The 26,146-nt window shown below is 40.2% G+C and overlaps 1 protein-coding gene across 1 annotated transcript in view; it reads right to left on the bottom strand.

Moving 5' to 3' along the window:
• Positions 1–26,146, bottom strand: part of rnf19b (ring finger protein 19B) — a 53,204-nt gene that overhangs the window by 5,699 nt on the left and 21,359 nt on the right. Inside the window, exons 2-5 of the mRNA XM_079655339.1 lie at positions 14,898–16,149; positions 4,974–5,173; positions 2,345–2,489; positions 891–1,053 (exon numbers count right to left, since the gene is read on the bottom strand). Coding sequence (XP_079511465.1) covers positions 891–1,053; positions 2,345–2,489; positions 4,974–5,173; positions 14,898–15,553 — 1,164 coding nt within the window. The 5' untranslated portion in view covers positions 15,554–16,149. The remainder of the gene's footprint in view (positions 1–890; positions 1,054–2,344; positions 2,490–4,973; positions 5,174–14,897; positions 16,150–26,146) is intronic.

The following is a 26,146-nucleotide window of genomic DNA, read 5'->3' on the forward strand; positions in this document are numbered from 1 at the left end:
GAGGTGCCAGATACTTCGAAAGGCTTAAAGAGAGATGTGCAGTTTCAATGTTCTCCACTAGAGGGCGCTACAGGGCTTGATGTGCAGCCAATGACTCATTTCCTTCCAACATTGTACAGAAACTATTTGTGTGTTTCACCACACTGCGGTTTCCTCTTCTGGTTTCTGTAGATGAAGATAAATGATAAGTGAACAGACCATCAAAATTAAAGAGTGTTGCTTATTGTGAAAGACGTCTTAGTTAGCTGCAAATAGAGAAAACGCTTGTTATAGCCAAAGTGCAAGACTTACACTATGAGCATATCATTATATTTTCGCTTCATAATTAGATCCTGTGTCCCCTCATCGTCTCCCATTTCTATTTCCTTTTCAATTTCTATTTTGGATTTTTTTGGAAGGGAGTCTTGAAATGCAAAATTCTGTTGTCAAAACAACACTTATAAAAATGAAATAATGCAGAATATCCTACAAAAATAAAGGCATGAAAACTTAAAATCAATAAAGTTAGCTATGTGTAAAACCTGTCTTTCGGGCTACTTTAAACAAGTTCGATATGATCTGCATTCATTTGAATTCATCAGAAAATACCAAACACCATAGGAAAAGGGAAATAATCAACAGTAAAGATGTTTAAAAAAACACAAGAACAAACGGAGAAAAACCAAGAAACAGCAAGAGGTCTTCTTAGTGAAATAACTGGTTTCTCTGAAAATACATAGGTACTTTAGCCTTTTAACATTTTATTTTTCCTCCTCTCTTGAATCTAAATAACAAACTTAATAACTTATAATCCTAGACACTACCATTCAAAGGTGAAAACCCTGTGCTCTTGACTTCAAGTGTATTACCCTCCTCCAGTAGCTGTTGCCTGCTCTCTGAGGGCTTCTCACCTTGCGGCCGACGTACACAGGAATGCCGATGACCATGGCGGGGACAGCGATGCCTGCGATGAGCGTGATGCCCACCGGAGCTCCGATCAGGGTCCCCAGCTGCCACAGGATCTTCTTCTTCCTGCTCCAAGGCTTCTTCCCCCAGAACGTGCAGCCAGATGGACTGATGGAGCAAGTTTAACCAGGAAGACCGTCTTTATATCTGTCATTCACATATTTCCCTCTTACTACGCTCATCCCTCTAATCAGCGATAGGGGGCTTTCACTCCCCAGCTAAACCACTTTTAAATCACTTTTGTCTCTATTCCCACAAGCCGATCCTAGAACATTGTCAAACATCTCAAATCTGCTCTATCCCCTGCTGACAGCTGTCATTGAAGGTGACTCAACGCAGCCCTCCTCCACCCCTTCACCTCCAATTTCTCCGAAACCAGGGTTCACCTTCATCAATCCCTTCATGCCTTCACCAGCACCAGAGTCTAGACCCCAGGGGGGGGTTTATTGGCTCGGTATTCCCCTCCCGGATGATACTCCCGCACAACGGGGTCTGATCTAATCTAATTTTTCAATGGGAGCTTTTCTGAAAGTAAGGTGTTGCAGTGTGGGACCCCAGAGGGAAGTTCACTTGGGCCTTTGCTATATTCAATATTCACAAATGACCTTCCTTACGTATTAAATAAGTCCAGTATAATAATGTATGCTGATGATTCTACAATGTACAGTACAGCATCAACATGCAGTGAGTTAAACAATCTACTTAGAGATTAAAGCCATAGCAGACTGGGTCAACAATAACAAACTGGTATTCAACATTGCAAAAACAAAAGCAATGGTGTTCGGATCCAGGCAAATGTTAAGCAGCAATCCTCAATTAAGCCTGACACTGGCTGTTCAGCCAATGGAACAGGCAAACGAGAATAAGTTGCTTGGCATTGTTCTTGATTCTGGTTTAAAGTGGACAAAGCAAATTGACAGTATCGTAACTAAAATGGGAAGGAGCATAGCTGTGACGAGAACATGTACAAAGTATGTAACACTAACCACTTTGAAACAAGTCATCCAGTCTCTGGTTTTGTCACATATTGAGTACTGTCCGGTCATATGGTCATCCGCAGCAAAAACACATATACAGAAATTACAAATAGGCTGCCAGAGTAGCTCTCCACTTTTCGAAGCGCACTCATATTGGAGTTATGCAAAGAAATCTATCATGGCTTCCGGTTGAGAAATCTCTGCTTACCCAAAAGCTAATGGGGATCCTAAATAAACATAAACATAATCGCCAAACATTACATTCATATGTGTATTCTCGGCGATAAATATAAATTCTTAGATTAACACATGTCTCTCCTGATTGAAATGGAAAAATGAAGCGGTTAAGGTTTTATTTATATAAGATCTTAAGAAATCTAACCAAAAGCTGAAATAAAAAGTGCACTGAGAGAGCTTGGTACCTGAGGTAGTGCAGGTCGGAGATCTCCTTCATGCAGAGCCAGCAAAACTCACAGCCGCAGACGGCGCAGGTCATGTGGTTGCAGCTGCCGTCGTTCATCTTGATGATGTAGGCGCCGCAGCGAGGGCACGGCTTGATGTCATCAGCTGGGGACACAAGACGTGTTTCTTTATTAGTCATATGTAGGTTAACACAGGGTCAACTATTCGATAAAATATAAAGGACAAGAGTACAGGTCAATTCAGCAATAAAACAGGCTAGTCACAATAACAGCGCTATATTGTAAAAGAAGATAGAAATAACAATCAAATATAATATATGATGGAATGATATGCATACCTTTTTTTTATACTAAAAAACAAGACACAACAAGATAACTACGAGGGTATTTAGCAGCCCTTGGCCAATTCTATCCGTGATTTAGATCTCTTCCAAAATGTTAAAGGTTTTTCTGAGGCCCATGCTCCACTCATCCATCAAATGTCTTGAAAATCGGGTAAGCAGTATTTCCTTAGTCCTGCAGATGAAAAAACTAATAAAACCTAATATATATTAGTTCTTCTTAGTAAGGCTAGCTGTTTCCCCGGTTCCAGTCTGCTATGCTAAGCTAAGCTAACTGAAGCTTCATATATTTTGGGGAGAGATGAGAGCGTTGTAATTCATCTAACTTATAGCAGAAAAGTGAATAAATGTATTACCATTGCAGTTCTTGACCTAGTTAAGGACCCCTCCCCTACTCACTCCTGATTTTAAATATTTCTGCGTTTTATGACATTTTGAGTGATCAATAATGACTCTTAGAGACATTTTGGTTTTCAATCACTTCAACAAAATTAGAAAGTATATCATTAAATCCCTCAGGTAACCACACTTTTTTTTTTGGAGGAACACACATTTCTGCTTTTTGGGTCATAAGATTTAAAACTCCCAAAAACTGTCCTTGAATGCAGAAGAGTCACATTTTAAATGTAAGAAAAGTTAATTCTCTATAATGGTCCCATCTAATTAGTATTTTCTCCAACTGTTTTGGCAACGACACCAAACCTCATTAGAGAAATGGATCAGACAATTACAGTGGTGTGTCCTCTAATGCATTTTAAAGGAAAGACTAAAAGCTAAACAATAAGTGAGTGAGTGAGTGAGTGAGTGAGTGAGTTTGTGTCTTTAATTCCGGTTTGATGTGAGTGTGAGTGTGAGAGAGGGAGAGAGAGAGAGAGAGAGAGAGAGAGATAGTTGTTATTGTTTAATATTCTGCTGACACATTCTCTTGTCCTCACTTTTTTCTTCTTTCTTTCTGTCTCCTCACATCTGTCTTTATCCATCTTATAGCAGCAAATCAGCCAGTATGAAAAGACTGAAAGACTGACAGACAGATAGACAGGAAGACAGGGAGACAGGGAGCGGCCTGAATTGTTTTGTGAGTCAGTTTTGGTTTCTGAATTTTCGTCAGTTCTTCTGATTATTGGCACAGAGAGCCAGACTGGAAGTGGTGAATTAAGAGGAAACAGGGAGAGAAGATTGACTGAGGACAACTGGAGGGATTTAGTTAATGGATTTTAATCAAAGCGGAATTAAAGACACACACACACCCACACCCACACCCACCCACACCCACACCCACACCCACACCCACACACACACACACACACACACACACACACACACACACACACACACACACACACACACACACACACACACACACACAAACACACACACACACACACACACACACATCTTGTGTGTGTGGTGTGATGTTTGTACTCTCTAGCTACGAGTAAGATGAAAACATTGATAGCACCTTCATGTCCGCACTGTAAACATGAAGCTAGAGCCAGGAGACAGTTAGCTTAGCTTAGCATAAAGACTGGTAAAAGATGGGAACAGCTAGACCGGGTCTGTCCAAATTGAACAAAATCTGTCTATGGCTCACTTATCAACATATTTGTTTAATTAATATAAACAGGACAATATTCTTAAACAGAACCAGACTAGCTTTCTCCCTCTGGTTTGAGTCATTGCTAATCTAAGCTAAACTAGCCATCGGCTGTAGTTTACCATGGTGAAAGAAGCACAATTTTACTTACATTTAAGTACCTAAAATTCATTAAATGTACTTGAGTAGAAGTACAAAAGTATTGGCATCAAAATATCATAAGTTATAAAAACTCATAATGCAGAATGGTCAATTTCAGAATATATAATTGTATTGTCTTATAATTATTGAAGCATCGATTTGTTTATCACTTCACACAACTGGTAAATGTGAGTTCAGCTATTATTTATACTGCTGGGTAGAATCATCTATAAATTGATTCATCTATTTTAACCAATGTTTTATTATATTTAGTTTCTTCGGAATCTTGCCAATACACAGTGCTTGATATAAATAGCAGGGAGTTGGTACAACAGAGCCAGACAAGTTTGACTCAGCTCTCTGACAGACTGACATGTGATAAACACTGACAGACAGAGAGGCAGAGTGCTCTCAGAGGTGTGAAAAATATCTTCAGGACGGATATGCTGGGGGAGAAGAGTTTATCTGACACATCCACACACAATCTGCACAATGAGAGAGTGTGGTTACTTTGTCCCTGATTGGTGTGAATGTGTGTTTTTCAGGTGCTTACCGGGGCCCTGCTCCTGTGTGTAGCTGGGCGAGTGGTTGCTGTGTGTGTGCAGGGACTGCGCCCTCTGCTGGCGGGCAGAGTCGCAGGTCTGGTTGGGGTGCCAGGCCTGCTTGCAGTGGTAGCAGAACTCGGCTCCGCATCCCTCTCTGCGACACACCAGCCGGGGACAGCTGGCACAGCCTGAGGCGATGATTGCAAACCTGAGAGAGAGCGGCCAAGAGAGGGGTGCTTAATTATGTGGAAACTTTTGAAGTTTTATAAACATTAATTTATTAATCTAGAAAAGAGTCCGCCGATTTGTCTATGAGGAAAATAATAGTTACTTGCAGCCCTAATTGACATAAAATCAACAAACTGTTAACAATGTTGTTTCAAGGTATAAATCCAAGATAACAATTGCATTTATAACGGCAACATTTCAGACTGAATTATTATTTTAGTGTCAGTAGACGATCTATTGTCCTGTGAACCTTGACATACACATTTGCAAAATTGACTAATGCAAACCGGCCAGAGGGAGTGGAGACCTTGAGACTCAGAATGGATTAAGATAATTGATATGACTTTTCTCTGCCAGAGAATAAAAGACTCCATAAAACAGATGCAGCATGGGTTGTAGTCACTTATGAGAAAGGGGTCAACGTGCTAATAGACAATGTCTGTACCAAATTCATGGCAATACATTAAAGGACTGTCGAGACACTTAAAAAACACAAATGTCGACAAAAGAGTAAAACTCTGTAAGAATAATTTTCTGGGTTTCATTAATAACTTTAGCAAACGTCATGGTGCTGTCACATTAGCCATTAGAACAAAGTAAGATGATATTATTTATTATGTTTTGTTTCTGTCCCCAATCAACCTCCAAACTCATATTAAGTTTGAAACATTTTCCAAACCTTATCCCTTTTGTACGTATACTTTTTGGGACCATATGATGCTGACAATGAGAGTAAAATATTCCAACTTAAGCCACTGTGTTTGGCCATACATTACATAACAGAGATGTAACTTTAGAAATGCAGCAAACAAACAAAAACAAGGATAAAGAACATCACTCTATCCAGTAAGACCTGAAAGCTCTCCACAGGCTGAGAGAACAGACAAGATTTGATCAATGGAGTAATCACTTGGTAACAACATTGAGAGGAGGAGAAAGAGATGGGATGAGCTCAGCCAATGGATTTCACACGGTTCAATACTGAGAAAGGAGACAGAGAAGGGTAAATACAGCAGTGATGAAGCTATTGTAAGAGCCCAGACGAAGGTTAGGTTATGAGACAAGACATTAAAAAGCTGCAACCAGCAGGTCATTTTTGTTCAATTTTAAATTAAATCAAGAGAAATCTGTTACAGATGTAGTATTTATTCTAGAAATGAGAGAAATTCTGCTATGAGTCATGAGACAATAGCGGAAATGTTTAGAAATGTCTCAAAATTAAGAAATCCCCTAAACTAACCACTTGTTCCTCGGCCTGTGGTCAACCGTTCCACAAACATTAGGGCTGAAACCAACAAATATGTCTGTTCTGGATTCATTTGTTGGTTGTCTTCTGGATTTAAGAATTCACTGTTTGTAATATGTTACAGAATATGGGAAAAAGACAATCCTAGTTTTTAAGTGAAATATCCTGCCAACAATTTGCCAATAAAAAAGTGGAAGACTAATCTAGCTTTCTCTGTGGAGGTAAAAACTTCCTTGAAAATACATAAGTGGCGGTTTTAGACCAATTGGGGGGGGGGGGGGGCATGCTGGAACCAATTATTTTATGAGAGGGCCACATTTAAAGGGGGACAAAAGAGACAGTTTTCAAAATGTCATAAAGCACAAAAAAACATTAAATACCAGGATGGGTGTTTGTTTTAGTAACATGATCTGTGTCAATGACCTAGTTACAATTCTTTTAAAACTACATTTTTCAAAACAAAACGTATTCTTCTTGAATTCGAAAAAAAATCACAAATTCTATCATAATAAATTCTCCTCCAAAAGGGGGCCCCCCTCCAAAAGGAGAATTCGCCCACAGGGGGGGTCAAAGTTCAAAGTTACATGGGCACTGGCCCCTCTTGGCCCCTTCTAGAACCGCCCCTGGGAATACATGTTCTCATTTAAAAGTATACCAGACCAACCATCATTTTGTACTAAAATTAGGCCGGCAAATAGGCGTAACCAAGCAAAAAGGGGTAACCAAGCAAAAAGGTTGGCATTTTAGAAAAGTATGGAGAAAAAGGCAATCACAAAGAGTGAGGGAGACTGAGATAAAAGCTATCAATCACTGCAGAAATCACAAAGGAGGACAGTCATCAAATATTGTTACCAAGCTAAACGGAAGAGAACATGTCGTAAAGCAGGGGTGTCAAACTCAAGGCCCGGGGGCAAAATCCGGCCCGTGACCTAATTTTATGTGGCCCGCAAGAGCTTGCAAAGAATATTATTACAATACAATTGGTGTAATTGTTGAATATTTACTTTCAATTATTTGCCCTAGACTTCTGCTTTCAGGCGTAGTTATTTAGGAAGATATTACCAGAACTGATAATAATCCAATGCAGGGCCTACAATGTAATATAATACATTATTTAATATATATTATATATTTACATATGTATATTTACCATAATGCTGATGTGGCCCGGGATGAAATTGAGTTTGACACCCCTGTGCAAAGCATGTAACATTTCTGCCTCTTTGTATACCCGGACAAACAAAGACTACGTTAGTCGAGTGCTCAAGTTATAGTTTTAAAAAGGAGGAGGAGTGTGGAAGAAATGATAACATGACAAACTTATAATGGTTTTGGTACGCCTCGAACAAGCCGGCCCCAACATGCTGCTCATTAGCAGCTGCTCAAACACTGACAGGCCTGTTCCCAGGAAGAATACATTAATGGATTATCAGAGGAGACGAGCGTTTACTTCTCGAGACAAGACCAGACAAGAGCTAGCATTCCTGCAGAGACAAATGGGCGAGGATATACACTAGACATTTCTGTCTCAAAAATCTGCATAAGAAGCTTCTATACTGATGAAATAAACGGTCCACTCAGCAGTGGTGTAAAGTAATTAAGTACATTTACTCACGTGCTGTACTAAAGAACACTTTTGAGGGACTTGTACTTTATTTGAGTATTTCAAATGTTTGCTTAAATCAGACTTTAGTTATATGTGGATTAAGTTCACAAGCTAACCCACAATATACAAAGACATTAAAACTAGCTGCACCTTTACCAGCTTTGATAACACTTCAATGCATCAATAACAACACTATATATTTTAATATATACAATATATATTATTCTGAAATGGACCAATCTGCATAACAATACTTTTAATTTTGTTACTTTAAGCATATTTAGATGCTTATACTTTCAAACCTTTACTCCAGTAACATTTGCAATTCAGAACTTTTACTTGTAACAGAGTATTCCTACACTCTTGTACTTCTACTTTAAGTACAAGACCTGAGTACTTGTCCCACCTCTGCCACACAGGCATCAGAAGGTCAAATGTTCACCTAACTGACTCAATGCTGAAATAGCTGTATAAAGCTTGGATTCAAAAGAGGGAAACAAAAACAGAGATGCCAAGTTTGCATTTTTTTATCTGCAACATAAGCGCTGTGGTTCAAGCTGGCAGTTGGAACAAGCTCTTCACAAGAAAGACAATTTCATAACCATTTTGTTTTGTTTTAAATTCCCCACCATTTGACAACGCCATTTTCCTCAGCTGAAATCCAACTTGTTAACATGTATACTGCCTGTCTTTAAAATGTAAAACAGTGAGGTGACACAGGAAAAGTAATGGGTACAGATACAAAAATATTGTACTGAGTATATACAAATTATGAACTCAAGTTGTTTGGATTTTCAAATATCTTTTAAACTAAAGGATGACTTATTTCTTTATACGTTTTGAACATTCTCCCACTTCTTAAGCTAAATAAACTCTTCAAAAGCCTCTGATAGACAAGTTAATTGCCACAAAGCTGGAAACAGGGCTGTAAAATTAGCACATCCTTAAAGGAGCCCTATTATGCTTTTTGGGTTTTCCCTTTCCTGTAGTGTGTTATGTAGGATTGTATGCATGTAAATGGTCTGCAAAGGCTAAAATCCCAAAGTTCCCTCCAGAGGGAGAGTGCACTGATCCGCAGATCCCCACAGCCATAATGCCGCTAGCATGGGATAAAAACAACTGGAGGAAAGAGAAAGGTGTCTGCGTGTCTGTGCTCCACGTTTAGATAACTCAAGACTTGTTGAGGTACAAAGCAGCGGTTGCCACAACACCTTTCCCCCAGAAGAGCATTCTACCTCACAGCAATTTCACAATTGGTGGATTTTGGGCTGAGAGCTTATCAGGCTGACATCTCCAGGATGGAAAAGGAACAAAGGGAGAGGTGTTGAGATATATGACAACAAAAAAGTGTAAGAGGATCGTGTTGGATCACCAGATGTTAATTTGGAATAAAACAAGGCAGATTCAGAGCAAAGAGGCGGGGAGGTTTATGAGGGCTGACATGCTGCGTGTTCCGAGGAAGCGTGCACAAACACTCCTGTCAGCGCTCAGCCTCACCAGGAGCCACCTGGGAATCCTGCTGAGCTTGTAAACGCAACGCTACAACACACATTCAGATGCTCAGTAATAGTCTGCTGTATGGAACTGAGCGGGCATCAGTGTGACTCACACAGAAACATGAAAAACACATGAAATGTCCGACGACATGCACGTGCACACAGAGTCCAGTGTGATCACGTATTGATCTGTTTAATTAAGCCCCAACTCCTGTTACCCCTGGCAACGCTCCCTCTATGCCGCATCGATAGTCGCCATAGCAACTGACAGCCAGAGGAGACGGCACTCTTTGTTATCGATGTCACGGGAAGAGACCTGATTGGCTGTATGAAACGAGCAGGGCGGAGGTGTTGTGACGGTCAAGTGGATACGTTTGTGTAACATTGCCAATGTTTTGGGTAAAAAAACAGTTTAGATTCATTCTATTTTAAGACTTTTTTTTCCGAAAGTGCAGCAGCTTAAGAATACCTTCACAATTTGCTGTATATATATTGTTTATTATTACATTTTTTACAAACTAAAATGACACTTAAAGCAGTTACTTATGGAGGCCCTTTTGTGCTTTTTGGGGTTTCTCTTGCCTGTAGTGACATCACTATGTAATACTCGCACTTCTATTGGCTAGCGCTCCAACACATTGAATGCGATTTTGTTAATGTACTATATCATAAAAAAACAAATCATGTTCTAATTTTCAGAGTAAAATGTAACCTTTGGGAAAGCATGGATGTATTGATTGATTCTACACGTAGAGCAGAATACACCTTTTCATCAGTGTGCAGCAACTGCTTGTGTGTTGTGTTTGATCAATATATTCACTTACTCAACTTATAACATTTATAAACATATATCTTTGCCAATAACTCAAGTCAAACGTAGACTTAGCAATTAGAAAAGAGCAAATTAAAAGTTTGAGCTTTCATAAAATATGGTTGAATTTATTTAGTGTTTGTTTTCGCAAAAGATGTAGCATCTTGTGCTAGTTGTCTTTTTATGTGGATTGATTTGACTAAATGAGCCATGCTTTTAAAGTTAGGCTTCAACAATCATTAAGACATGTTTCTTGATGTCTGAAGAAAAGAAAAGCAGTCAGTAGCTTTAAGAAAGTATTTGAAGTATCTAAGTATTTTTTTGCGAATTTTATAATGTTTTGTTGACCAGAACTTACTGTTAAAGAAGCATACATAGATTTCATTGCAGAAGAAAAAACTGACAACCCAACATTAATCACTTATACTATTATATACAGCAGTGGCTTATTTACATATCCAGCAGACATGAACATATATTAGCATACATTTAGAGTCATGTTTCATGAATCCTAATGGTACTATAATCACTCTGCTTTTAGCTCTTTTAGCAACAATCACTTATCAGCTGCTGAGAAATGTCTACTAGACTTTCTTTTCCCTTGTCAAGAAGCCAAACTGGTGAGATTAATAATGTTTTTTAACTATTTCATAATATGCAGAACAGCTGCGAGAAGTATAAAACGTCATAAACACTTTTATAAATATTCTACTGTATTTATTACAAGATACAAAAAAACAGCTCAGATTTACATAAGAGGTGGCCAACACACCTACACATCCCCCCCCCACACACACACACACTTATTCTCAGCTTAAAACACTACATTAACAGTTGTATTGACGATATTCACACTTATTACGCTTTTTCTGTGAAAGCAACCTCGAATGACCGACAGTCTGGAACTGGAGCTGGCAGGTGGGGGTTTTTGTGTGTGTATTTGTGTGTTAGTGTGTGTGTTTACAGAGCTGTGTCTCTGTCTCCAGCTGGGGCTGTTTGTGGTGAATAATCTGGATTTGCTTAACTTGGTTTAAAGAGGTGTTGAGTCACCGCTGGCGTGAGATGGAGCATCGTAGCGGTAAATATGTAGGTCAGCAGTCAACCTCTAATACAATGATACTGCTGAAGCAAACACACACTTTTTTAACCAGATGATCATCTCCGCGCTGATTGCTTATCTCCGTCTACATAAGCTTGGGCCTGTTGCAATAACATCTTTAAAAAATATATATATTTCAATTAGAGCTGCAAGCAGAGATGATCGGGCCTTCGCACACCCTCAGACGTTGGGGGGTTTCCAGGATCCCCTTGGCCGCAGCACTGAATCACCATCATCATGACCTGATCCGTATCAATAACCTGATGTGTTCTGATTATGTGCGCATAAAAAAGCTACACACACACACACACACACACACACACACACACACACACACACACACACACACACACACACACACACACACACACACACACACACACACACACACACACACACACACACACACACACACACACACACACACACACACACACACACACACACACACACACACACACAAAACTTGGCACACACGTTAACATTGATGAACTTAGTTAACTGATATGGTTGTTGTGTTTTGGTGTGGCAAGGTTGTTCTATAGAACCCCCAAAAACCTTAATGAAGCAGACCCCCCGCTGTACGTGACACCAAGCCTGTTTAATATCTAACATCTAGGTGTCAGGTACAGCGAGGTTCATCATTGTTAACGTGTGTGCCAAGTTTCATACACATACATTGCTAAGCCCGCAAAAATAAGTACTTCCTGTCTCATAGCAACAATGCAGTACCCCAGCAACAGCATTCTACGACACTGCACAAGCCTCATCGTCTGGCAAAGTGAAGGTCACATTTAACTTTAGAAGCAAATCAGCAGACAATGAAAATAAAGATAGACAGAGCTACATTGTTTAAACTCAAGTAGAAAAGTTATACATTTATTGACTTAACTCAATAATGTGATTTAATAAAGTTTGATGCTAACATTAGCAACTTTATGCTACTGGTTTGCCACACTGAGTGAGCTGTAGCAGGGCCCTGTGTTGAATCCAGAGAACATGTGTATTCATCCTATGAACTCAAGTTTCTACTAGCTCATTTGTTGTTTCTGCTGTAAAAATTACCATAGTCACGCTTAATGATTCTCAAAAGATGAACCCTTACTATTTAAGATATACCAATATATTTCTTAATCTAAAAAGGCTAGTTGTCATGACAGTTTCTGAGAAAATCCATTCTCTCAGTGAGAATAAACTATTTTGATTTCAATTTCAGGAAAGAAAGCTAGCTTTACAGCATACAGACATGTCGAATGTTCCTGAGTGTCTTTTTTATCAACATAAAATAAAATGAGATTAAGCTGTGAAAAGTATTGCCATATAATAAATACAATTGGTAAAGTAAAGGAAAAATCGTAATTATTTTAAAAAGATTTTTTTTCTTTCTAAAATGATAATCACTAGCAAAAAAGGGAACCAGCATGAACTCTCGTGACATTGAGACACAGAAAGTGAAAAGACCTGTCATTCCAGGAGATGGAGCTCTGCCGCTATGCTTTACAATCATTCCCTATTAACAATAATGTCTTAAATGATCGTAGTAGATCAAATGCTATTCATCAAAGTTATTCAGAATAGATCTGATTTTGATCTGAAACCAACTGGAGTCGTAGTAAAAGACTCAAATTGATGGCCATTTCTACGCAGTTCTCGAACCATGTGAGTATATTTTTTAATCTGTAGCATCATACTTACGAGACATTATACTGAAAAAGAACAATACAAAACTTTTTTGAAAAAAATCTACTTAACTTAAACTAGCAAATTATCTCTAAAAACTAAATCAAACAAACTAAATTGTTGCCAAAAATAAAGAAATGAATGGAATGAAAACTAATTGAACATTCTAGACTATTATACTTGAACTGTTGAAAGAAGATGAAATATAAAACCTTTTGATGTAGGCGTATGTCACCCGGTCATGGAGATACAAACCGAAAATCCGAGACGTGAAGCTACATACAGACAGATTTATTCAAAGATACCACACGGACGCTTTGGCCTCCCCCTGCGACAATACCTGTATTACTGTACAAAACCACAGCAGAACAACAGCAGCCAATATCTGCGTTCCACCTTCCCACACACAGTAACACAAACACTATGAATCACTCTTGCTTTCTGTGATGAAACAAACGCCTCCAATTTGTTCCAGAAACCAAAGAGAGCTTCTCTACCTCCAAAACCTTCTGAATCTCCCCTCCTCCCACAGCCCTCTGACATTTCACATTCTACTTCCTCATCCCCTCTTTCTCTTTTTCTAACAGAGCTAGCTACTGCTAATCCAGACAGAAAAATATAGAAATGTATCATGACTCTTTAGCAATAACCCTCATCTGAAAGAATGAGGAAGTCAAAAACAAGATGTTAAAGCTGTTAAAACTAAATGACAAGACATTATTTCTCATTTATAAAACATATCCTGTCCCAGGTGACTAAATGCTTACGGTTTTCTCACTCGTTCTAGTTTATTTTCTGTTTCTTGTGGTTGCATATTTGTTTTTATTTATCTTACAAGGGGATTTCCTTTCAGGGAGACAGAGTTCATTTCCGTTCAGGAACAAACTTTTGAGAACATGAGAGTTAAATGTTCTAAAGCCTAATCTCTGATCAGATCTCTTGATAATATTATAAAAACTGGAAGATGGAAACCAACTAAGCAGAGAAACAAGACACACTTTCCACACAGTCCAATAAACTACTGATGAAGATATAAATTGATTAATCTTTCAGTCGAATTATCGAAAATAAATTGGTAAAGTATCCAATATCAAACATTCCTTGGTTTCAGCGTCTTAAATGTTAAAACAATTGCTGATTTTCTCTGTTTATTGCTACTTGAATTTCTTTTATTGGCTTTCGGACGATTGAAAACAAGCAATTTTAATATGTCAACCTGGACTTTGAGAGGTTGTAACAGTCCATTTTCACACTTTGATGTCAACCTTAAGGTCTACTGAAGTTTCATTACAAAAAAATATATGTTGCAATCCAGAAACAAAAACATGTAGCCTGGCAGCTGTTTGTTAAATATCATAAACTGAAATAAGCACAGTGATGCCCGATGCCTACTGTGGGCCTCTTCAAACCCAGGTGCAGCACATTGCATCCAATTTCAATTGAATCTTCTTGGCACTAGTTAATAGATGGATACCTTATAGTACATGGTGCGGAACATTTAAAACGTTATCAGGTGGTTTAAATTTGTTTCTAAATATTTTTATTTTTGTATTGATGGTTTTATCTGTCTTCTTTGTAATTGCCTCTTTGTAATTGCCATAACTTCAAAGCTGCTTCATTTTTGGTCTTTTCATATTCAGGAAAGGTTCCCTAATTTGGGTAATCTCTTGGTTAGGTGGTTTTTGCAATAAGGAAACATGTTTGGGGAATACCAATATGATTTTAGAAAGATTTCAGCAGAGAGGACATGATGGAGAGTTTCTTACCCGCAGTCAGGCGCCGGGCACCATCGGCAGTCCGGGTCAGAGGCCAGGCACCTCCGCAGCAAGAACTCCTCATACTTCTCCAGCAGGGCCGCGTCGTCCAAGATGTCCGCCACCTGCCGCGGAGACAGTCTCTCGGCACATTCAGGGCAGCTGAGCTGGACTCTGCTCTCTGTGATCTCAATGCGGAGGTACTGGCGCAGGCAACAGAGGCAGGAGCGGTGGCTGCAGCCCAGCAGCTCAGGCAGCTGCTCGGGGGGCTGGAGCACCAGGCACAGGGGGCACTCCAGGAGGCTGGCATCCCCAGAGGAAGGGGCTCCATACAGGGACGGCTGGCTGGAGGAGAGTGGCTCTGAGGCCGTGCCGGAGGCAGCGTCCTGGGGGGTCGTGGTGGCGGTGGTTGTTATGGGAGTAGCAGAGGCTGCAGGGGGTGCTGAGCTCAAGGCAGAAGGGAGAAGCGGTTGTTGTGTGTGGTGATGTTGGTGGAGATGGGATAAAGGGGTGGCTGCTGCTCCTTTGGGGCCCCTGGCACCCCGTTTGCTGTGGAAGAGGCTGTGGAAGGAGATGCGGCCGTGGCGTTTGCCAGCCGCACGGCACTTAGGGTTAGGGATGCCGCTCACCGAGGAGTGAGGTAACTCGGAGTCCTTTTCTGATCCCATGATCCCAGAAGAGACACACAGGCCCGGATATTGCCCCCCGAGACACTTTAATGTCTTGCAGAGGGACACTCAGCTTCACAAAAACACACTCAGTCACACACACAAGGGAGGACTTGTCCCCTGTGAGAACCAAACTGGAATGCAAATTATATCTGAGTTCCTCTTAGAGAAACTTGGCCAGTCACCTCCTTCTCTTCCTTTTATGAGAAAAGAAAACGTTTCCCGTAAAGAGTAAAATAACAGTGACGTAAAAACTGAAAATGAAAGTTCAATGTGAAAAATAAATCCCCTTAAGTTCCCAATGTTTCACTTAAACAGGAAAGGTTCTCAAAGAAGTTGCAATTCTTTCATCTCCCAGGCAGACGTCGAGGTGACACATTACTGCGATTATCAAAATGTTCATGTCTGTTCCGATTAATGACTCACCTTAAAAAATATACAGGGTAAAAAAAGAATGAAAAACGGAATCATCCACAGGTCAGTCTGAATGTTATGATTTATCCTCAGAATGGATTGAATTCTCCTCAGCTGAGCCTCTACTCAGCTCGTCTTCCTCTGTTCTTGTTGAACGCCGGTCTCTCTCTGAATGCTGTTTTCTGTCAGGAAGAGGAGAGCAGGAAGTTAGCACAAAGAGCATGCTCAGTATGACACACACCTCGCTCCCTCCCTCTCTTTTTGTCTCAGCTTTGCTCTTCCTGGGTTTCAATTTGATCATTAACTATTGTGACCGTGAACTGATAACCCGTCTGGGCTGAAGCATTTAAATACACACACACAGATACACACAAGCTAATGCTACACTGTATGTGTTAAATAACCTTAATTAAAAAGGTTCAATTCAAATGAGAAGCATGTTATAGTGAAATACATGACATCATCAACCAGTCTCTCTGTATATATAAATAAATATATAATCTCCATCATGCTGAGTACCACAAGCTCTTCCTCCACTTCACACTGCGCTGCTAGTGCCGTTGCCATGGTGACGCTCACTATGAGCGAGGCAACAGAGACCCACTCTGTGACTGGCGCACACACACACACAAACACACACACACACACACACACACACACACACACACACACACACACACACACACACACACACACACACACACACACACACACACACACACACACACACACACACAGAGAATACACGGAATTATAAACACACAAGTGATTGTTCCTACATATAGAAGCATTAGAAGGCTTGCTTACACCTGCCAACCAACACCAGACACACACATACATTTAATATAATGATTATATTCATTACATGTATACACACACACACCCACACCTTCCTTACACACGCAAATGAAAAAGGAAATAATTATGTGATAATTATATACATATACATGTAAATATCCATTGCACAAACACCCAACTACACACAGAACATGTGTGATTTTCTTCCTATAAAAAAAATACTGTAACACTTCGAAATCCTTAAAACAGACTCATAAAAAGACACGTTGAAATGGACACAGACACATGTAACTCATATATAAATGGATGTTTATTTCTTTAAATATCAGATTATAAATTCACTTCTAAAATCTGTAATAAAAACATTAAAACACATGTTGAAACCTGTACATACACTGCACACACAAACACACACAAAAACACACACACATTACACACACACCTCTGAATGAGCACAGTTGAAAAGTGATACTTGTGTTCACGTATGTATAATTACATTCTGTGTCCTCACTACAATTACAGGCTGTGTAAGCTGATGTTAAGGAGTGTGTAAGAAATACTAAACAGCATGCTTTTAAGTTATTTAGTTGCATTTTATTTTTGATTATTTATTTAAGTGTTTGTTTGAAACACCTAAAAAAAGACATTTAAAAGGTTTATTTATTCAATATCCCTTTTCCTTGAAGATGAATGCAATTTTTTTTTGTTTAATTAATGAGATGTTTATATTAATTGAACGCGGGAAAACCGGAGAGTCCCGGAGAAAACCCAACATATCACTATAGTCAGAACACAAACTAAGAAAAGGCTCAGGACAGGGAATCGAACCCTTACTTTCGAGTCCTGTTGACGAAGCCTGAACCTGTAGGGCAGGGCTTGATGGCAAACAATATCTTAAATAAGTTATTATCTTTAAGTATAAAAGGCATTTTTCTTCCTTCAAGCTGAATACAATATAAGACATTTTTTTTTGTTTAATTAATCAGATGTTTAAATTAATTGAACACGGGAAAACCGGAAAATTCTGGAGAAAACCCAACATACAGTCAGAAAACAAACTAAGTAAAAATGGATTGCTGTTGTTTTTGTTTCATTCATTGAACACAGGGAACCCGGAGTACCCGGTCTAAACCTCCAAAAACCCTTTTACTTAAATAATACAAGACCCTTTCCTGCAGACATCTGAGATGGTTCTGCCCACTGAGGAGAAGAATCTGCAGATTTGGCTACCCTGTCTTGGTGTTGTCGTCAGCCGATAAGTGGCGAAGCCGGCAATGTGTTTCTCCAGTGCAGGATCCTCTAAGTACAAAGAGCTAAGCACCATTTCCGCGCAGCCGTACACCTTACATAGGTCCCGGAAAATGGCCTTGTCAAGATCTTTCAAGGCCCCAGGTTTGGTACCAAAATCAACCCACTCGATATCGGCCATTGTTTTCTCATACAGACGACTAACGATGTCATTAACGTTTTCAAGGGCGCAGTCCACTTTAGCTTTCATAAAAATCCTCGAAACCAGCCTCTGCATGATTATTTTGATGGCCGCTTTTGTTTCCTTGGACGTTTCGACTACTCTCACCGATGTTCGTACCAGTGACTGGCTGTCCTTAAGGGCACTTTGTACTCTATCACTGTGGCCACCAACCTGAGTTTTCCGCCACCACTTCATGAGTGCCATGAAATCCCACACTTTGTTTTGTACCTCAATACGCATCTCCGCATGTGACACTAATGTGTCAGTGTGAGTTGAGGGCTGAGGAGCCACTGATGTGCGAGGTGCCTGCTTTTGAATTGAGAAAACATCAGGCAATTCATGTTTGAGGAGGTATGAGAGGAGGATATCAGTCAGTTCCTTTGTGAACACAAGGACTCCAGCACTGGGAATAGTGTTAAGACCCTTGAACACACTAATCTGATCTCCAACCTGTGTTTTTTTCCCATTCCTTGGCTGAAGCAGACGATCTACATCATCCATAAGTGACTGCACTGTGGACCTGCTGTCAGCTTTGGAGCCTTTCTGAAATGTAGACTTCAGTTGTGCAAAAATGCGAAGTATCCATGCTTTTGCAAAGTGTTTCGTAAAAAAGTTCCTTATCTTGCGCTCTATATCTTCCAAAGAAAGTTTGCGCTTATCTGTTCTTTCTGATGTTGAGGTTGCTGCAGCTGCCATCTCCTCGAAACCCTCCAGTCCTTCAGCTATTGCCATTGCAATATCGTCTGCAAGAACTGAACTCTCCTGAGAGCTTTGAGACCGCACAATCTCGGAGTCAGTATCAGACACAGGAGTCAGAAGAGGTCCAATGATCTCTTTCACCTCCTTGTTGATTATGTCCTGGACAGTTTTACTTTTTGCAGAGTCAGAGCTGCCAGGGGATGAGCTATTCTCTGGGGTCTCAGTCCTTGCACTTTTGACTGGGGACTGAGAGTGGTCACTGTTGCTTGCCTGCCTCATATCTTCGTAATTTTTTGATTCTGCCAGCAACAAGTGTTCTTTTGGTGGAGAGCACAATAATCTCGTCTTGGCGGCAAATTCCTTTAACATTTTGGTGGCATGACCAACCATAGCATTAAGTCTGTTAGGTTGAGTGACATGCTGGCCATTTGTAAACTCTGCAGAGTGCATACTGGTGAGGGAAGAGACGAGACTTCTTGCAACCTCTTTACTGATCAAGGTTTTCAAGCGCTCCGAGCTAACACTCTGCACTCCTTCCTTCAAGCCCAAGACGTCGGCAACACTCTGAGTGAGTGTGGTGCCCATACTTAACACAATACTCTCCTCCGACACAACAACATTTGTGTTCACAATGCCCTTCAACAAGTGTGAAGTCACAGATGTTACAGTGCTTAAAATAAGTTCTGCCAACAAAACTTTAGTTGCGTCATCTGGGGTGCCGATATCTAACAACTGCAACTGTTCTTTAGTTATGCTTTTATAAAAGTTCTCCACCTGGGGACGAACATTATCCACCCTAACCTCCAGTGTGTTCATTGTCTGTGGTGTTCCTTGTCTATCCATGGTATTGTTCCTGAATAATTATTGCAGATAATCTTAGATGTGTTCTGTAAATGTTTGGTATGCGCTGGTGTGTTAAAACTACCGAAAGCGATTTGGAATCTGAATGTGGGTCCTATTTGCAAACTTTTGAGAATGCTGTCATGACATCATTTGGAAATGGCTTTGAAACCAAAGGCATTCCAAAATGATGTCATCACCTTGCTATGATGTCATCATCTGATGAAAGTACAAAAGCAAAAGACTGTTCCGTGTCATGGTTGCTAGGCAACGGCAGCACCTCATGGGAGGTTCCATTACATAATATTTTAAAAATAAACATTTTTAGACAATTCTATCTTGTTTCACTGGAAAAACTGTCTAAAACTCAAACATGTACAACTGAATCAGGAGAACTTCAATCTGAGTTGATCATTTGCAACAACAAAATGTCAGAAAGTTGTGAAAAATATCCAGTTTTTCAGACAACATCTTGTTTTGTTGGATAACTTGAGAAGTTGCAATTGACCTTTCGCAAAGCCCCTAAATGCCCGTTGTCCAATCATATTCGATCACGTGCGCGGCTCCCTGTGGAAGTCCGACAAGCTTAGCGTTCAAATTCACTGTGAAAATGGTGAAGCGTTGTGCTTATGGTCTTTGCAAATCGGATAGCAGATATCCCATAAGCTTAGAGGGGGGGGTGATATTTTACCCGTTTCCTAAACCCAAAACCCGAGAGGAGAGATGCCGCCAGTGGATAAAGAAATGCGGCAGGCCCCATGCCCAGCTGAATATGGCGAATATCAACAAACACAAATACGTTTGCTCCAAGGTAAATACGTGCTAACGTAGCTAGCTAGCTAGCAAAGATTACATTCAAAAATTAACTAATTTAATTAACTAATTTCACTAACTAACGTTAGCTAAAGTCACACGATTACAGCTGTAAGCTGTGTGCTTCTAGGTCGTTTTGACCATGTATATCACTTGATGCATAATAATGTCTGAACAGCTGAGCTCCGTTATTAGTCTACCTGTGGTCAAAGTACAAACAAGAAAGCCAACAGGCAATCATTCATTTATATTTTGCTTTAATCTTTGTAGCATTTTGTTAATGGAAAGCCTACTGCCGACTTCCCTAATCCTGCTGCACAAGTGGGCACCCCGACCCCCACAAAAGAACAACAAGGTGGATGCAGAAAGCCACCAAGGAAACGGTAGTTAACTTTAGACAAACTACAACATTTAATGCTTCTTGTGATTGTATTGTTTTATTCCAAAATAATAATAATAATTCCGTCGAATTTGACATACAGCTCATGTGGTTTTTCACTCTTGCACTGCGACTTGTATGCAAGTGCCTCTATTGAGGTTGTGCCTCCCTCTTTTCTAATGTTTATACTGTGGATATAACCCTCCATAGCGTATTGTAGCCCCTTTTGTCGGGATCTGGAGGATATTGCTGCGTTATTGCTCCAAAATGAGTCTGTTAAGGCGACTCCGACGTTACGGAGACCCTCCATTATGGCTTTGTTTAACGCATCTGGCTCTCAGCTTGTCGGACTAGCAACAGTAACCAAGGGGGGGCGTGGCTTTGCGAAAGGTCAATTGAGAGTGACATGATATTTGATGAATAAATGACAATTAAGTATTTGTTGTATTCTGCACTGAAGTATTGAAAAAACAATTGACAGAGAGCAAAAGAAGGAAATGTTTAGGTACAGGATGTATTCAGATTATTCACTTAAGAAGATGTACAGAAGAGTACACATTTGAATCTAATGAAATTGTACATTTCCTTACTGTGGGAAAAATAAATTATTTCTGAAATCATGCATCTAAAAAGTTACCTAATTGGGAGTTGTAAATGTAATGTAAATCGAAAAAGAGCATTTCACTGGTGTTTAGGTGAATTAGTTTTAAATGCTGTAACTTTCAACTGCAGTACAATACATGTTGGGTAATAAAGTACTATAGTACTCCATAATAGTTGCTTCTAAATTGTAATGGAATGGAGTTTAGGCCAATTTATATGTGTGCAATACTTAACTACTTACCACCACTGCAAAACTCACACCCTATAAAACAGTTTGTTTCTGTCCTGAGAACACACAGTACTGCCTGTTTTTCCTAACCTTAATTTCAGTTAAGTGCACAGATGGCAAGAATAAGAAGCAGCAAGCTTTATTGTCCAGGAAAAAAATCTTGAATGGAGAGACTGAATGTGTTTCTAAAGTTTGTGTGACAAATGAGCAAAAGAAAGGAAAAAACCTCTGAAACAATAATGTTTTTATTTTAAATATCAAGTACACATCCAAACAACATTTAGCCTAGTCGTTTAAAGAGCGTGTGTGTGTGTGTGTGTGTGTGTGTGTGTGTGTGTGTGTGTGTGTGTGTGTGTGTGTGTGTGTGTGTGTGTGTGTGTGTGTGTGTGTGCGTGCGCGCACTGAATTGAGCAGCAGTGGAGTAGGAGGACAAGTGTGGAACAAAATGTGTGTGAGCATGTTGATAACAAATCAAGCCCAGATTGTGAAGTTCCCAGGCTGTTCAAACAAGATCTGCCAAACGACAGCAATAATCACAGCACACAAACAGACACACACGCATCAGTGTTAAAATCTGTGTGCTGTATACAGGTGTGCATCTGTGGAAGTTGATTGCTGTTATGCAACAAGATGAATCACTGCCAGCCTCAACACTTCTGCTTTTACAAGAACGCCTTCAAACCACCGCTAAGTCCTCCTACTACTCCAACCTCATCAGTTCTGGAAAAGGTAACACGAGAAACCTCTTCTTCACCGTCAGACACCTAATTCAACCTCCCACAACCCTCCCCACAGACATCTCATCTGATGACTGCAATGACTTTTTCTGAATTTCTTCAATAGCAACACCATCCACTTGCAACTGGCTGCATCCAGCACCTCCAAAGACGACCCACAGTGGCTGAGCTCCACCAGTCACCAGCTAATTCCCACCCTGTCCAATCTTTCACCAGCTAGTGAGTTCTCCATCACTGAACTCATCCTTAAATCCAAACCTACTACCTGTCAGCTCAACCCACTCCCCACTGCCCTTGTTAAAGCCTGTGTGCCCTCTACCTGCCCCTTGATCACAATAATCATTACCTCGTCTCTCGCAACTGGAACTGTACCGCCAAACCTCAAAACTGCCTCAATAATACCAACACTCAAAAAACCTGGAGCTGACCTGAATAACTACAGGCCCATCTCTAACCTCTCCTTCATCTAAAAAATCCTTGAAAGAGTGGTTGCTGGCCAACTTCAACAACACCTGGACAAAAACAACCTTCATTAACTGTCGGAGCCATTTCCTTAGATTATAGTATATTATCTTTTTAGAGTATAACCTTAGATTCTGTGGTGTATATTATTTATTATTTAATTTGAGTGCGTTACTCCTGCAGGTCGAGCTGCTGCAGCATAAAAGGAGAGGTGCTGCAACCTACTGGTGCGGCTGACTGAAGCAAACAGTTTTTAGACCTTGCTGGTTGGGAGCGTCACAGCTTGGTTCTTTATTGTGCTTTAGCATTGAAATATCACTCAAATAGTTTGTTTAAAAACATTTATTTATTTTTGCCTTTTTTGGAAATAAACTATCTTACTTTTCAATCGCATTTGGAGATTTATATTTTTTCTCTCAAACTACAAGTGTCTATTCGTCGGTCAACCCCACGAGTGAGCCACAAACAAAGGACAAAAAACAAATGGATATCGTGGTCACTACAACAGTCTAAAAACTTGCTTTTGGATAAAAAACCGGAGGAAAAGTTTGTGATGGAGCAGTGGCATCCAGACAAAGGAACAATGGAGACTGCGCAAACCAGGAAACACCACAGGGGTAAATAAAGTTCAGAAGTCTCAAAAGTGTACAAATTGTGGAAAAAACTGGATGGATTGGAACTATTCCGTTTAGGAAGACATATATCTTAATTAAGGAGCACTATTGGAGTGACTTTGTTGGACATTGAAACAGAATTATTTAATTTGGATATCCGCTGTGTAATATAATTAATGAACGGCGCAAGCAGACACACTACGGCATTGAACTATTTGAAAATAACTTTCTAAAGTGTGCCGATTCATAAATGCTGATATACAAGTGAAAAATAATCAGCAAAATTAATGAAAACGAACTGATTGGAGTAGCTGTGGCCAATCTGAGTCAAATTGAAACCCAATTGGAGGGGGATGATGTTTCAAGCCTGCGTCTATCCAGACAAGCCAGATTGGGACATCTTAAGCGCAGAAGCAACATTATTAAGGAGCTAACGGAGGACCGCATGAATGCAGAGGAAGTGCAGGAGAATATGGTCAAATATAATGCTTTGACGGAAAGCTTTAAAGACTCACACTTGTCATATCACATACTTTTAAACGAGGAAGAAGAAAAACGTGAGAGTGAAGCTTGGTTTCAATCAAAATTGACTAGCATTGACGAGTTTATTATTTTTGTGACAAGATGGATGTCTGAGTGTGCAACAGGAAAGGAGCATTCTCTTTGGGAAAGTGCGTCTTGAGTCTCCAAAAGGTCTCAAAGAAGTGAACAAAGAAGTGAACGCTCATCAAGTTCATCTGGTCGTATCTGTGCAGAAGCAGAGAAAGCTGCGCTAATGGCAAAACTAACTTCATTAAGGACCAGGCATGCTTTGGAGGAGGAGGAGCAGGAGCTAGATAGAAGAAGGGAGCAACTAAGGAAAAGAAAGGAAACTTTGGAGCTGCAATCCCAGTTAGAAGCTACTGATGCTAAAATCTCTGTATTCAACATTCTGGACACTCAAGACAAACAGCCAACAATGGATGGAAGGAACGAATATTATGAACAAAGAAAACAAAAGGATGTAATCTCTGCAAGGGAAGAGGATTACACAAAGGATGAAAGAGTGGATATACAAGGTGTGCGGCCAAAGGAAGGACTCCAGTATGGATACTCACTGCACCATCCTGCTCGAGGGAAGTCAAAGGCATCACAAAACCCCACTTTGAAACCAACACAACCACATGGAAAAGGTGAGCCAACAACTCAAGAAAATTCCATAAGAGACACAACTCTGTACAGCATATTACAAAAACAGAATGACATTAATGCCTCTCTAGTTCTGCAACAACACCATTCCTTGTTACCCCAAAAGGACATAAAGGTCTTTGAAGGAGATCCAGTTGAGTACCGATCCTTTCTAAGGGCCTTTGAGCATGCAATTGAAGCTAAGACTCTCTGTGGTAAAGACCGGCTGTACTATTTGGAACAGTACACCAGGGGGCAGTGTCGTGAACTGGTCAGAACCTGCCTATACATGGATCCAGAAAGGGGATACCAAAAGGCTAAAGAGCTTCTTCAAGAACATTATGGCAATGAGTTTAAAATCGCTAACGCATACATTGAGAAAGCCCTATCATGGTCTCAAATTAAACCTGAGGACCCCAAGGCTTTACAGGCTTTTGCATTGTACTTAAGAGGATGCTGTAATGCAATGGAGGAAATCACCTACATGGAGGAATTGGATCTTTCTTCAAATCTTAAATCCTTGCTTACAAAGTTACCATACAAACTCAGAGAGAGGTGGCGATCAGAAGTCTACAGGCTAATGGAAAGGCAGCACAGCAATGTCAAATTCAGCGACCTTGTCAAGTTCATTGAGCATCATGTGAAGATATTAACAGACCCTGTCTTTGGCTGTATACAGGACCAAACTGTCAACACAGCAAAGCTGGGTTTCAAAGCAAGTATTAACAAGAGGCCAAAATCCACTAGCAGCAGCTTTGCCACCAGTATTACAAACATTGACTGCCAGTCCACATCTCCCCAGCCTCACAGCAGCACCCCCCAAGCTTCCTGTTTGTACTGTTCAGGTGGACATACAATGGATGCATGTTTCTCACAAAAAAAGAAAATGCACAAAGAAAAGATAAGCTTCATAAAGGAAAGAGGAATCTGTTTTGGTTGTCTTGTACCAGGTCACATGAGCAAAAACTGCAAGAACCGCTTAACATGTAAAGTGTGCAACCAATCTCACCCTACTGTGCTCGAGATAGGAAAAGAAAAGGAAAGACAATTGGAAAGAGGTGAAAGGTCTGAAACCTCAAGGACCGGAGAGAAGGCTATTCTAAAAGCATGTGGGCATATTGGGGCCGGTGAAGTGGAAGAGGAGTGTGGGTTATCTATTGTGCCTGTTAATGTAAAATCTAACAAAGGAAATCAAATTATTCAAACGTATGCGTTCCTTGACCCTGGAAGTACAGCTTCATTCTGCACAAGCAAGCTCATGAACCAGCTCAACACGTCAGGAAAGAAAACAAACATCCTTCTTCGCACCATGGGCCAAGAAAAGACTGTGAGTAGTCATATCATCACAGGACTGGAAGTGAGTGAGC

Source organism: Notothenia rossii (genome assembly GCF_949606895.1).
Source record: "Notothenia rossii genome assembly, chromosome: 10".
Taxonomy (NCBI): Eukaryota; Metazoa; Chordata; class Actinopteri; order Perciformes; family Nototheniidae; genus Notothenia; species Notothenia rossii.